This window comes from Chrysemys picta, chromosome 20 (assembly GCF_011386835.1).
Source record: "Chrysemys picta bellii isolate R12L10 chromosome 20, ASM1138683v2, whole genome shotgun sequence".
Lineage (NCBI taxonomy): Eukaryota > Metazoa > Chordata > Testudines > Emydidae > Chrysemys > Chrysemys picta.
Genome location: NC_088810.1, coordinates 15988704 through 16003017, shown reverse-complemented (window position 1 = coordinate 16003017; position 14314 = coordinate 15988704). Strand labels below are relative to the sequence as shown.

The following is a 14314-nucleotide window of genomic DNA, read 5'->3' as shown; positions in this document are numbered from 1 at the left end:
CAGGGGCTTGAGCCATCTCGTAGCCCACCTCTTCCCACGCTGTGCCAGGCAATCACCCCGTTCGGGCTCACTCTCCTGCAATCAGCAGCGGCCAGTGTCTGATGGGCCTGGACCTCCCCACTCTGACTCCCTGGCCGCAGACACAATGTTGCACGTGTTGATTCCCTCCTGACCCTTGCATGATGCTCCCGCCCTGAAGCATGAGCTGACTCACTCCCATCTCACCTCAGATACCTGCAGAGAATTCTCCTGCCCTCTTTGAAATCCAGCCACAGCCCTTGGCTCTGCAACTCCTGCAGCAGGGAGTTCCCCAGGTCTGCGTGATGTGAAGGGCAATAGACATGTCTGCCACACAGCCCAGCCAGTGGTAACTCTCTGCTGGGCTTTCTCCTAGGAGGCCCCGTCTCCTCTTGTCCTGGTGCAGGAGAAAGACCCGCCCCCCTCCAACCCGCAGGACCCGCGAGCTGCTAGCCATGTACACCTTGATGGGAGGCGGGCTATTGTGTGCGGTCTCAGGCCTGGTCCTTCTCATCGTTGCCACGGCGACCGACTTCTGGATGCAGTATCGCTACTCGGAGAACTTGAGCAACCAGGGGCTCTGGAGGTTCTGCGTGAGCGGCAAGTGCCACCCCCACACCGTCAGCATTGGTGAGCAGCGTGCAGGGCTGCCCCCCAGCGGGGACAGGGACCAGGAGGGTGATGGCTGCAGGGACAAACAGTCCGGCTCTGGGCCCCGGGAAATGGCCTGGATGGGACCGAACGGGCTGTGGCTTGTAGATGTACAAGTAGGGGCGCCTGACCGGGTCTGGTTCAGCGTGGCTTCTGCCGGCTCGGTCAGGGGTGCCCCGTCTGGCCCAGTCCCAGGGAGAGACGCTGCGATGAGATGGCCTGATTGTTGTGCCCAGTGGCGCAGCAGAGAATCTTCCCCTAGGTTCCCGGCAGAGCCCCTGCCTGGCATCCTGGCTGCTGGTTTGTGTGAGCTCAGCTGCCCTCTTGTGGCTGCAGCCTGCCCCGGCCACCAGCCACGGATGGGTGGAGGTTCCCTGGAGCTCGGAGTGGGGGGGTCCCAGCCCTCACCCGGATGCCAGGCGTGTGCAGTGCAGCTGACACACATCCCGCTGTGGCTGCTTTGATTGACACTAGGACCTGGCCCCATAATATGGAGAGGACAAAGTGGGGCTTGATGCCGGCCCCTGCGGCAGCCCCGGAGTCCTGGGCAGCAGGGCTCCACCCGTAGCCCTGGAACGGGCTGAACTGAAAGCCCAGATCTGGCCTCTCCTGATCTCGCCAACTCCAGCCTGGGCTCGGAGTCTGAGCTTCCCCAGCGCCGGCCCGGATCAGAACCGGCCATGGGGGTGGGCTCTGGGCCGGTCGCAGACATACCTCAGTTCCCCTCTCGGGCACAGCCAGTCCGAAGGGAGGCGGATAGTTTCCATCGGGCCTATAAAAAGCCCTGTGGCTTTGCAGCACTGGCCAGCTACCGAGCTGGCCTGTACCGGGGTAGCGGGACGTTCTGGAGTGGGACATTGAAACCTGGCCTGTCCTTGGGAGGTGGGGACGGGGGCAAGACAAAAAAGCCCCGTGCCTCCCTTCCCGGCTCTTGGTCTCCCCGGCTGGGGCTGCCACTGACCCTGGGCAGAGAGAGCTCAGGACCAGGGAGCATTTCCCACTTTAGGGGCTGATCTGCCAAGGACCTGAGTCTGCTACGGCTGCCGGCTCAGGGCGCTGCCTGGGGGGTTTGAGGGCGCGAGGAGCATGGAGGGCCCGACACTGATTCTGTGGGAGGACCCGGGGTGGCAGCTGGCACCCAAGGCAGGGGAGGCCAATCCGCATCTCATGGAAATCTTCTGGGGCTTGGCCTGGCCGCAGGCTCCGTCACAGGAGCGCCACCAGCGGGAGAGCGGAGCGACACTGCTGGCGCCCCTGGGGTTACACGGGTGTAACCCAATAGAGAATCTGGCTGAGTCTGAATCCAGATCAAAGCGGGACGGGGGTAACTGGGAGCGACCAGCAGCAAGGAATCCCCCGGGTCTGCGAGGCCCGAGAACCCCTAGGATGGAGCAGTGGGGTGGAAGCTGCTGCTGCTTCTCAATGTGTTTCGCTTGCTGCCTTGGGGATCCTTGTACGTAGCCTTATACCCTGCCCCTCGGGAAATCCTCGCTGGGACCCCCAACTCCCTGCCCTTTGGGGAGCCCTCGCTGGGACCCCCAACTCCCTGCCCTTTGGGGAGCCCTTGCTGGGATCCCCAACTCCCTGCCCCTCGGGGAGCCGTCGCTTGGATCCCCAGCTCCCTGCCCCTCAGGGAGCCCTCGCTTGGATCCCCAACTCCCTGCCCCTCGGGGAGCTGTCGCTTGGATCCCCAACTCCCTGCCCCTCGGGAAATCCTCGCTGGGACCCCCAACTCCCTGCCCCTCAGGGAGCCCTCGCTTGGATCCCCAACTCCCTGCCCTTTGGGGAGCCCTCGCTGGGACCCCCAATTCCCTGCCCCTCGGGAAACCATCGCTGGGACCCCCAACTCCCTGCCCCTCAGGGAGCCCTCGCTTGGATCCCCAACTCCCTGCCCTTTGGGGAGCCCTCGCTGGGACCCCCAATTCCCTGCCCTTTGGGGAGCCCTCGCTGGGAACCCCCAACTCTCTGCCCCTCGGGAAACCCTCACTGTGACCCCCAACTCCCTGCCCTTTGGGGAGCCCTCGCTGGGGTCCCCCATTCTCAGCCCCCTTCCCAGCTGTCAGGGATCCACAGGGTCGGTGCTACTCCCCCAGTTTTGGAACAGTCTCTAGGAGGAACCCTTCAGTGGGCCAGACCCCCGAGGCTCTTCCTCCAGGTAAGCCAAGCAGCCTCACCCCGCTGAGACTGAACCTCTGGGGCTCCAGCCCTCCTGCTTCACCCCGTGAGCTCTGCTCAGCGAGTCCAGCTGAGACGGCCCCTGAGAGAGACGTGATTAACGCACCTCGCCCAGCACTTGCAGTGACACTCACCCAGCGCTGTCAAAGCTGTCGGGTTTCTGGGTCAGCTGGAACCCAGCACAGGAAGGTCCCCAGAGGGTTAAGCACAGACCAGTCTGGTCAGCCCAGAGCCCAGCGGAGATGTAGTGACCCCCATGGTCAGGCTCTGTCTGTCTCTGTCTGACCCCCTTGGGCAGTTCCCAGGTGGGAGCCCTGACTCCTTCCAGCAGCCAGCTCTGACCCCCCACCTCACACCGCTCCAGTCCTTTGTTCTCAAGGGGGAGGGTGTGGCTCAGCCTCCCTGATACCCCACAAATGTTCCCCGCCCCATGGTCGCTGTCCTACCTGGTGCTGCCCAGGTTCTCGCAGCCCCTCTGCTACTCAGGCAAACACCCAGTTTCCAATACGTAGCTCAGAGCAGTTTCACGCCCTCCCTTAGGGCTGGGCTGGTAGATGTCACTAGCAAGGGGCACATGAGGGGTTTTCAGGCAGCCCCGTGTCCTTTTGCCACCCCAGGCTCTTAGGGTTTGAAACTGTGCTGGGGTCCTGCACCCCCTCCTCTGCCAGGGAGTGAGAAGGGCAGGGAACCCTCATTCCTCCAGGTGTCGGCCATCTGGGCTGCCGCCTGGGGTGTCCTGACCCCTAGGTTGGAGTTGGGAGTGACCCCTTGAGCATTTGGTCTTAACCCAGGATCCTTCCTGTGTCTGCACAGGGCTCTGAGCCATAGGTGGGGCAAATGGCCCCCAATGGGAACCTTAACCCAGGTGGCGCAGCATCCAACGGCCTTTGACCCCACATGGTTTGACCAAGGTTCTCTCTGTCCCAGAATCTCTCCACCCCACAAACGTCTCCCCACTGACTACCACCTCCCACTCCCAAAGGGGCTCAGATGTGTTTGAGCCCAGGAGCGTACAACAGGACATGTGCACCGGTGCCAGGAGCGGGAGCCTGTCTGCCAGGCCCCCTGTGCCCTCAAGGGGCTGGCTGGGTGACTGCTTTCCTCCGAAGGTTCAGTCTCTGAGCCTGAGCTACAGGCAGCCTTGGCTGGACAGAGGACGAGTTAGCCCCTCGGTGTTCACCAAGTGAACCCTCCGAGGGTCCCGTCTGGCCCCTATTTCGTCAAGCCTTGGGCATTCTGCCCACTTATACCCTGTTTTCCTACAAACATTACACCACTGAGGTCCCTTGGCTGCTCCCCCCACTCTGGGTTTCCCTGAGTCCCACTTCTGCCTTCACTGGTTCCTTTCTCCAGGACCCATACTTAGGCCAATCCCCTTTGGGCCTACTGTCCAAAACTCATCCGTCAACTGGCCTGCGCTACACAGATCCTTCGGCTTCCCGTCCACTAGCTACATTTCCAGCTCATGGGGACAGATCTCACTGAGTAGCTCCAACCCAATCAGGTTACACAAATCTTCCAGCGTAGCGACACCTGCAGGCTTTCATATAGGGTGACACCTTGGGTCTTTTGCACACCCCAAAACCTTTTCCTATAAGCCTCAGGTGCCGAATCAAATCTAAGCAGTAGAGCCTTTGTGAACTGTTCGTAGTCCCCAGTATCAACGCCGTCCCTCTGGCTGTACACCTCTCTGGAATTGGGACCGAGTAAGGGGGTGAGACAGCAGAGCCGGTTCACAGGGCCAACAGGTTCAAATCACAAGCCTTCTCAAAGTCAGTGAGGTAGTCGTCTATACCCCCCTCCCTTAAACTGGGGCAACAATTTGGTATCTAGGTTCCTTGCGGGATTAGAATCTCAGTGTCTTTCCCCACTTATCCCACAGTGGGTTCTCTTACCCCTCCTCTTCTCCATCTCCAGTTCATGGTTCTGCTAGGTCCTTCGCCCTCATGGTTCTGCTAGGTCCTTCGTCCTCCAGCTTCTCCTGGTTTGCTAGGTCCTTTGCCGTCAGCTCCCACTTCCACCGCTTCAAATCTGTCGATGGGGAGCTGCGCTGGGCAGGGAACTGGGTCGTGAGGACCCCCTACTGCTGCCTTGGTCACTCTTGGACCCTCTTGGAACTCTACTTAGGTCTGGAACCTGCTTCTTGATCTAATTATCTTTCTGTAGCCGTGCAATCAGCTGCGCCTTGTTGAGCTTCCTAGCACTTTACCCTCTTTCCCTGCACAGGTTTGCGATGTCCTTCTTAGGGAGGTGGTTATACACCATTTTCTTGCTGTTTCCTTTAAGTACCCTTGTTTTACTGCTGCAAGGCACTTATTGCAAAATATACTACTGGTGCATTCAGCACCCCACCTCTGCCACCAGCTGTCACGGCTCCACAGGATCGGTGCTACGCCTGCAGCTTTGGAACTGTCTCTAGGCGGAAGCCCTTCAGTGGGTCAGACCCCGAGGGGCCTCACTCTTTCTACACAGGGTAAGGCCCGCAGCCTCCCCGCCTCTGGGGCTCCAGCCCCCCGCTTCACACCATGCAGTCTGCTCAGCGAGTCCAACTGAGACAGACCCCTGGGAGAGACGTGTCCATTCCGCAGGGATTAACGCACCTCACCAAGGTGCCATTTGCAGTGACACTCACCCAGCGCTCTCAAAGCAGTCGAGTTTATGGGTCACGCAGAACCCAGCACAGGAAGGCCTTAGGCCAGCCCAGAGAACTGACGGTTAAAGCACAGACCAGTCTGATCAGCTCAGAGCCAGGCTGTATTGAGCCCCATGGTCAGGCTCTAGCTGACCCCCTTGGGCAGTTCCCAGGAGAGAGCCCCCCACTCCTTCCAGCAGCCAATTCTCATCCCCCCACCTCACACTGCTCCAGTCCTTTGTTCTCGAGCGGGGGTCTGTGCTCAGCTTCCCTGCAGTGGGGCAGGGAAATGCATCTCTCTGGGGCATGGATGGGTGTGGATGTCCCAGTGACTGGGTGTGGATGTCCCGGTGACTGGGTTTTCCACAGTCTTCTGAGATTCTCCAGCAATACAGGGCGTGGCCTTGGCCAGTCCCTTTTAATGACCCGTTGAGGCTCAGACAGCCAGGTGCCATTCACACCCATGTCTCTTCGCCTGCCCTGAGAGCAAACAGCCCTTTCCCACCTAGCTAGGTAACAATGAAACATATGGGGAAACTGAGGCACACATAGGGGTCATAAAAATATTACAGAAAATTCCCACTTTGTCACACATACCCCTTGGGGAGCTCTCACTGGGATCCCCCACTCACCGTCCCTTTCCCTTCACCTTGGGGAGTCCTCGCTGGGATCCTCCACTCCCAGCCCCTTACCCTGCCCCTCGGGGGGCCAGCGCTGGGCCCACATTGCATCCTAGTTCCCGTGAAAGCCTTGTCTCTCTTGGAGGCTGCATCACTGTGATTCTTTATTTTCAGGAGCGACTCTCCGGGTCGTATCTAGGATGCAGCTCATGCAAAATGCAGCCACTCACATCCTGCCAGGTACCCGGCCATCCCGGCTCCGCTCTGCTCCTTCTGCTGGCTCCTTCCTAAGCTTTACATTGACTCGTCCGGTTCCTCCGCTCCTCATCCGGGGCCCTGATTGTCTGTGGGCTGCTTCTTCCCACCCCCGCTGTCTTCGTGCCCTCACAATCCCAGGGCCCTCAGGTGCCCGCCTGGCTCCCCGCAGAGACTTTGCTCAGGGAAAACTCCCATTGGCTTCATGGGGTTCAGCTCAGGGCCCATGCTGGGGTGTGGGCGAGGGGGATTCGGGGGCAGATTCTCATTGATTAGCACCGGCATGCAGGGCTGGCCTGCCAGTCGGGCCTCAGGGCAGGGGAGAGCTGCTTGGAAAGTCTGGCCCCAGTCTGGGGGGTCTGAGCCCTCCTGAATGCCAGCCCTAGCGTCCGTACAAGCTGCCCCCAAACTGCTGGCCCCCTCGGCTCCGGGAGACCCCGCCCCCAAACAAGGTGGGGTTGGGGGGGGCAGTCCAGGTGACCAACTCCCCTGGGGTTGATGATCTCATTATTACAGCCCTACCTGCCTCCCCCAACCCAGCTGCAAAGAAAGACGTGGCTCTAGGGTGCAGCCTTGGAGGGGGAAGGTAAGGGGCAGATAGGGGGCAGCAGCTCACCCCAGGGAAAGGGATTGCATGGGGATTGGCTCGCGGGGAGGGGAGGGGCAGCTCAGGCCCCCAGACCCAGCGTCTCTCTCTTCTGCGTCGGTCCTGCTCAGCACACACCCTCTGCGCAGCGACAGACGCTGCTAAGCGCTGGAGGTGCTGGCACTGCCGTTCGCCGGCTCCTCCGGCCGTTCCTCCCCTGCCCCTCAGACGAGATCCGGCTCCCGGCTCCCCTTGCCGATCTCTGGGTCCCATCGAGTGCTCCTCTCTCTCTCTCTCTGTCCCCTCCCTGCAGCCTTCTGGGACGCCACCCGGGCATTCATGCTGCTCTCCATCCTCTCCTGCTTCGCGGGCATCATCCTGGGCCTCACCGCCTTCTCCAGCAACTCCAGGGCATCCCGGACCCGCTCCGCTGGCATCACCCTGCTGATCGCTGGTACGTGGGCACCATGGGGCGAGGCGGCCACCACAGGGCAGGGTGGGCACTACAGGGTGGGAGCAACAGGCAAGGGAGAAATGCTTATGAGATGATAACTGGGCATCCCGTTACAAATTGCCCAGGGGTCCCCTCTGCCATCCGTATGCAGCCACCTCTGGGGTGAAACATCAGACCCTGCTTAGCACCTGGTGAGGGGCCAGCAGGGAGGGGCAGAGCCAGAAAAGTAGCCAATAGGAAGGAGAGGGTATGGCTCCTCCTACCCTACTGCCCCCCCGCTCTCTGCCACACCCCTGTCATCTGGCCAGCGGGCACCACCTGCCTGGACTCAGCAGGCGGCATGCAAGGCTGGCATGTGAGAGCTGTGAGTCTCACCGCGGCGGGTGGAACCGCTCGTCTGCAGGGACTAGGTGTCACCCGCTTGGGCTCCCTGGGGATCTGGCTCAGCTGGCAAAGGAAACTCCAGCTGCGCCCGTAGCGGGTGGCACTGGGACCCCAGCACTGCCCGCGTCGGCCACACACTGTCCCCACTTTAATAACAGACCAAATCCTCCGAGCCAGGCAGGCTGGGACCTTAGGGTTCCCGGCTAGACCCCTCTGAGCTCTCCTGTTCGCTCTGGCTAGCGCCAACCGCCAGACCCCGCCAGCAGGCGGCTGGGCACAACCGCACCACGCTGGGTGGCCTGGGGCTCCTGCCCGCTCCCCTCTGAGCCTCACCTGGCTAGATGGAGGCTGCTGAGGGCTGAAAAGGAGCTCGGAGCTGGCCAAGCCGCAGCTGGCATTTCCTGGCTGTGTCCCCAGGCCGGGGGGCATCTGGTGATGGGGGGTTTTCTCCAAGCCCTTCCTGGCTGGGCCCCACCCTGAGCTGAGAGCTCCCCAGCCCTGCAGGCCACGAGGGAGTCAGGTCTGCCCCACCCCAGCCCACCCCGTTCTGTGCCACGCGACCAGCAGAGAGCCAAGGAGGCTGGTCCAGGCTGCGAAGAGCTCCAGCGGGCTCTACACCAGCTAGGGGACGGGGCAGCGCCCGGCGGGCGAGCGTCAGGACTGGCAGCGCCCCCCGGAGGGGGAGCTTGAACGACTCCTCCCGCCGGCTGGATTCTGGCGCCGCTCTGGAAAGGGGCCAGGGTGTCACTGGGGGCAGCTCAGCCTGCCGCAGCCGACAGGAAGACGGCCAGGCCGGGAAGGAGAAGCACCCGCAAAGCTAGCCTGGGCCTGGTTATAGCTGGGCGGTTCGCCTGCCCCGAATAACTCCTGGCATGGATCTAGTGCGCAAGTCCCCGTTGCTGGGCTGGCAAAAGGCAGGGCTGAGCCGGCTCCTGGGGATGCCGCAGGGGCAGCTGGGGGCAAAGCATCTCCAGCATGGGGGAGGGGAGTAGATTAGCCACAGCTGCCCCGCGTGTGGCTCTGACACCTTTCTCTGGCGCACCTGGCGCTGCCCTCGGTCCGAGGCTGGGCCGGAAGGACCGGTCTGAGCATCCCTCTGTGGTTAACGCTGGAGGGAGGGCAGGATGCAGCCGCGCTGGAAGGAAAGACCCATCTCCGGGTTTGCTGCAGGCGCCAGGACTCAGGCCAGGAAAACACTCCCAGTCGAGTGCAGCAGAGGGAGCCCCAGAGTTGCCTGGCCGGCTCTGTGCTGGCCCGTTCCTGGCAGCCCCCTGGCCCTGCGGGATGGGGCGTGGCTCCCCCTGGCAGGGGTGATGGCAATGGTGGCCACTGGTACACGGGCCGGGTGGCACAGCTGGAGGAACTGAGGGTGGTGGGGACAAGGGTGGCAAAGTTGGGTGAGTGCACGGGTCATGGCTGCCCCTGGGGGAGCTGCCTGGGACAGTGTCAGGGCTGGGTCAGGGCGGGCAGGGCTGGGGGAATGGCTCAGAGTAGCCCCATGGCCCCAGCGAGGGGACAGACCTGGGGTAAGGGCAGGAGCTCTCTCCTGTACAGCTCCTAACACGCTGCTAGGAAGGGTTTGGCCGAGTCTTTAGGTATGGGGCTGGCTCTGGGAGAGGAGGGAGTGGGGGTCCCATCAGGTCAGTGATTGGCCTGGCCTTCCAGCAGCACAGGACAGGGCAGGGGGCCATTCACAGACCCTGGGAGATGGAGGGAGGAAAACTTCTCCCCCTAACCAATCGTGCTCAGTAAAACTGACACAAGGTGGTACTGAGCCATGCCGGGTCCCTGCCTTGTGGTACCGCGCTGGGCTGGGTCCCTGCATTGCGGTGCCGAGCCGGGCCGGGTCCCTGCATTGCAGTGCCGAGCCGGGCCGGGTCCCTGCATTGCAGTGCCGAGCCGGGCCAGGTCCCTGCATTGCAGTGCCGAGCCGGGCCAGGTCCCTGCATTGCGGTGCCGAGCCGGGCCGGGTCCATTGCGGTGCCGAGCCAGGCCGGGTCCCTGCATTGTGGTGCTGAGCTGTGCCAGGTCCCTGCATTGCGATGCCGAGCCGGGCCGGGTCCCTGTATTGTGGTGCCGTGCCGTGCCGGGCGAGTGCATCGGTGTGAGGTGTTCTATAAGGCAGCCCTGTGTCGCTGGCGCCTGCGTGTGATGAATGGAGTCTGAGCTCAGCCCCCCCCATCCTGTGCTCGCCCCCGCAGGTCTCCTGGCATTGCTGGGGCTGTCGGTGTACACTGGCGTGACGGTGAATTTCTTTGGTAAGCGCTACGCTAACTGGCGCTTCTCCTGGTCCTACATCCTGGGCTGGATCGCTGTCATCCTCACCCTCTCGGCAGGTACCTGCTCCTGGGGGCTCCCCAGCTGCTCCCCTCTCTGTGTCCAGGCCCCTGGGTGCCCAGCACGGCACCCCAGCCCCCTTTCCATACTGTGGATCCTGGTGCCCCAACTGCCCAGGCCAGCCCCAGCCTTGGGCTCCCCACCCACCCCCTAGCTGCGATCCCGGCCGTACTGTTCCCTCCATCCCACTGCCCAGCAGGGACTCTGCCACGGGGTGCTTGCCAGGACCCCGAGCAGCACTGAACTCAACTGAACTTCAGGGGTGTCTGGTCCATCAGTACCAAATTCACAGCCACGAAAAACGCGTCACGGACTGTAAAATCTGGTCTCCCCCCGTGACATCTGGTCTTTTCTGTGCTCTTACCCTGTACTGTACAGATTTCACGGGGGGACACCAGCGTTTCTCCAACTGGGCGTCCTGAACCAAAAGGGAGTTGCAGGGGTGGGGAGTCACAAGATTATTTTAAGGAGGTAACGGTATTGCCATCCTTACTTCTGCGCTGCTGCTGGTGGCGGCTCTGCCTTCAGAGCTGGGCTCCCGGCCAGCAGCCGCCGCTCTCCAGCTGCCCAGCTCTGAAGTAAGGGTAGCAGAACCACAACCTCCCCCCTACAATAACCTTGCAGTCCTCTCCCCACAGGTCCTTTTTGGATCAGGACCCCGACAATTTCAACACTGTGAAGTTTCAGATTTAAATAGCTGAAATTATGAAAATTATTATTTTTAAAATCTTATGACCATGAAATTGACCAAAATGGACCATGAATTTGGTAGGGCCCGACCCATCAGAAACCAGTGAGGCCTGCTGGGAAGCCTGGGGAGGGGTGAGGCTGTTAGCCGAGCTCCCAGGGCAAGGGGCAGGGTGGAGTGAAGTGCGGGGGGGGGGGGGTGCAACCCAGGCAAGCCACGGGCAGGGGGGGAGGGGGGCTCACAGGTGCAGAGGAGAATGAGGCAGGTGTGGGGAGGGGAAACTGCTGGAAGGATCCAGGAAGGAAGAAGCATGGGGGGGCAGGCTGCCATGGGACAGGGGGTGTGTGGGGTGAGGGGAGGAAGGAAAGGGGGGCAGGGTGCCATGGGGCAGAGGCTCAGGACCCCATCCATCCCTCCCTCCATCCCCCATCCACCCCATGTGGGGTGAGGGGAGGGAGGAAGGGGGGCAGGGTGCGAAGGGACAGGGGGTGCATGGGGTGAGGGGAGACAGGAGCAGGGGACAGATCCCCATGGGGCAAGGGGGTGTGGGGTGAGCGGAGGGAGGAGCAGGGGACAGGGCCCTATGGGGCAGGGGTGTGTGGGGTGAGGGGAGGGAGGAGCAGGGGACAGATCCCCATGGGGCAGGAGGTGTGGGGTGAGGGGAGGGAGGAGCAGGGGACAGGGCCCCATGGAACAGGGGGTGTGTGGGGTGAGGGAAGGAAGGAGCAGGGAGATGCCATGCTCCAGAGGGAGAAGCCTGGGGGATCATGTCACCTACCACATCCCCGCCTGCCCACCCCATCCCTGCCTGCCCTGTTTGGCCCCTTCTACCTCGTCACCCACCCCTCCCTGTCCCCTGCCCTGACCCTCTCGCTCTCTTCCCCAGGCATTTTCCACATCTGTGCTGTCTCCAAGAGGCCGTCCCCAGAGAGCTCCAATGTGGCAAGCGGCTGAGCGGGCACCACACCTGCCTGGACGCACGGCCTGGTCCTGACAGCTCCCCCACCTCACCCCCTGCCCTTGCTCTGACGGCTCCCCGCCCTCCAGTGACGTGCACCTGGTCCCGGCCAATCCCCGCCCTCCAGTGACACGCACCTAGTCATGGCCCATTCCCGCCCTCCAGTGACATGCACCTGGTCCCGGCCAATTCCCGCCCTCCAGTGACACGCACCTGGTCCCGGCCAATCCCCGCCCTCCAGTGACATGCACCTGGTTCCGGCCAATTCCCGCCCTCCAGTCACGTGCACCTGGTCCCGGCCAATCCCCGCCCTCCAGTGACACGCACCTAGTCCTGGCCCATTCCCGCCCTCCAGTGACATGCACCTGGTCCCGGTCAATCCCCGCCCTCCAATGACATGCACCTGGTCCCGACCAATTCCCGCCCTCCAGTGCCAACTGCCAGGCCCCAGCCAATCCCCAACTTCCAGTGACACTCGCCTGGCTCTGGGCCAATTCCCGCCCTCCAGTGACATGCACCTGGTCCCGGCCAATTCCCGCCCTCCAGTGCCACCCGCCTGGCTCTGGGCCAATCCCCAACCTCCAGTGACACCCGCCTGGCTCTGGGCCAATCCCCACCCTCCAGTGCCACCTGCCAGGCCCTGGCCAATCCCTGCCCTCCAGTGATACCCACCTGGCTCTGGGCCAATCCCCACCCTCCAGTGACACCCACCAGGCCCCAGCAAATCCCTGCCTCCAATGCCCCCGCTAGGCCCCAGGCCAATCCCCGCCCTCCAGTGAAACCCACCAGGCCCCAGGCCAATCCCCGCCCTCCAGTGACACCCACCAGGCCCCGGCCAATCCAGCGCCACCCAACATGGCGTCCTTTGCCCTGTCCCAGCCCCCTCCCCTTGGCCAGGCGTGGTGCCCAATGCTGGCCTTGATCCTGATGTGCCAGTGATCTGAATGTGCCAATAAACCAGCCGAACCCTCAGCCGTGTCCTGGTGAAGCAACATCCCAAGAGCGTGCCAGGCAGGGGGCCCCCGCAGACTGGCGTGGTTCTCCCCAGCTGCCCTATAAGTAATTCCTGGCTGAGACCTGCTCAGCGCGGCTGCTACCAGGCCCACCAGGGGGTGTCCAGAATTCCCAGGCGCTGCCTAAAGCCAGTCTCCTGGAAGTAAACCCTTAAAGGTCTGTCTACACTGCGCTGTAAACCCGGGCTCAGACTCAGGTTTGAGCTTAACCCCCTCCCCCTTCTGCCCACACACGAATCAGGCTGATTGGGCCAGGAATCCCTCTGGACTTGGGCCCACGGACACTGCTGTGGGGTGGGGGGTCAGAGCCCGAGTCCCGCTGAGACGCAGGTCCAAGCCCCATGTGGCCGCAGCCCCAAGTCAGAAGGGCTGTGTGCTGCAGTGTGGAGACGCCAGCATGGTGGGGAGCCCCGGGTCCCACAGCTGTAAGTGTGGATGCTGGAGCGCGGGCTTGGGAACACCAGTGCCATGAGCCCAGAGGCCACCGGTTACAGTGCAGTGTGGACACACCCCGAGCCTCAGCAGCTCCCAGCCAGGGCCACAGGGTGCCAGCAAACCCCGTTTCCCACCGAGTCTCCCTGAAGGCTTCCCCTGGGTAGTCAGTGATGCCACGTCAGTGAGGAATTACAGCGGGAATGGGCAGCTCCTGGCCCAGCGGGTCCCAGTACAGCCAGAAGCTCCCTCTGGTCACGGGTTGCACCTGCCCCGTGTCTGGCTGCCCAAGCAGGCTGTGGTCAGTACCCAGCTGCCTCTGTTTCCCCTGCCTGGGGTCTGAACGGACCGTCCCTGGGGCTCCGGGGGCTTCCCTTTGACAGGGCGATTCCAGCCCAGACAGGGTCCCACACCGGATAGAATTAACCTTTCCACCCAGTAGGTAGCGATCGCTAGTGGTGCCTACATGGTGCTCATAAACAGAACAAAAATCCCACGTTCATCACAGGGGGCAATTCCTGGCAGAGACTGGCTCCCCCGGCCCCACTTCTCCCTCCTTTGCCAGGCCGGCTCCCCCCTCCTCGTGCCCAGGGCAGCGCTGCCCCCACACGAGGGGACACGACCCTTCAGCCATTCCAACCCTGCCCCAGAGCTGCTCGCCGCCCCCAGCATACAGCACCCCCCGCTGGGGGCCCGGAGGGGCCAAGCTGTTGTGATCACAGGCAAGTGTCTGCTCTGGGAAGGGATGGGGTGTCGTTTTCCTTCTCGCCCTCCTCTAGGGCACATGGGGGATCGGGACTAGGGGGCAAGTGGGGGTGGGCAAATTGGGAGTGGGGAGGGAGGGATGGATGGATCAGGGCTGGGTGGCTCAGGGCCAGGCAGCTCAGGGCAGGGAGGGCTGGGTAGATAGGGGCTGGCGGGCCAGGTGGATCGGGGCTGAGCGGGCTGGGTGGATTGGGGCTGGGAGGGCTGGGTGGACAGGCTGGGTGGACAGGGCAGGGGGGGTCAGGGTGCATTCGGGTTGGGGGACTGGGTGGAATGAGGCTGCGGGGTCAGGGTGGATCAGGGTTGGGGGTGGGTGGAGAGGAGAAGGGCAGATGGGGTTGGGGGA

At 62.7% G+C, this 14314-nt stretch overlaps 1 protein-coding gene across 1 annotated transcript; it reads left to right on the top strand.

The window, feature by feature from the left end:
* Positions 1–398: 398 nt before the first annotated feature.
* LOC101941391 (lens fiber membrane intrinsic protein-like) lies at positions 399–12719 on the top strand. The gene is made up of 4 exons (XM_065573885.1): positions 399–648; positions 7251–7391; positions 9977–10111; positions 11687–12719. The coding sequence occupies exons 1-4, from the start codon at positions 474–476 to the stop codon at positions 11752–11754; spliced, it is 519 nt and encodes a 172-aa protein (XP_065429957.1). The 5' UTR covers positions 399–473; the 3' UTR covers positions 11755–12719.
* Positions 12720–14314: the final 1595 nt, after the last annotated feature.

Excerpts from the sequence above, each read along its gene's own strand:
- LOC101941391 (XM_065573885.1), top strand. The coding sequence starts at position 474 with ATGTACACCTTGATGGGAGGCGGGCTATTGTGTGCGGTCTCAGGCCTG. Across the intron at positions 7,392-9,976 it reads CATCACCCTGCTGATCGCTG|GTCTCCTGGCATTGCTGGGG; the intron begins GTACGTGGGCAC and ends TCGCCCCCGCAG. Across the intron at positions 10,112-11,686 it reads CATCCTCACCCTCTCGGCAG|GCATTTTCCACATCTGTGCT; the intron begins GTACCTGCTCCT and ends TCTCTTCCCCAG.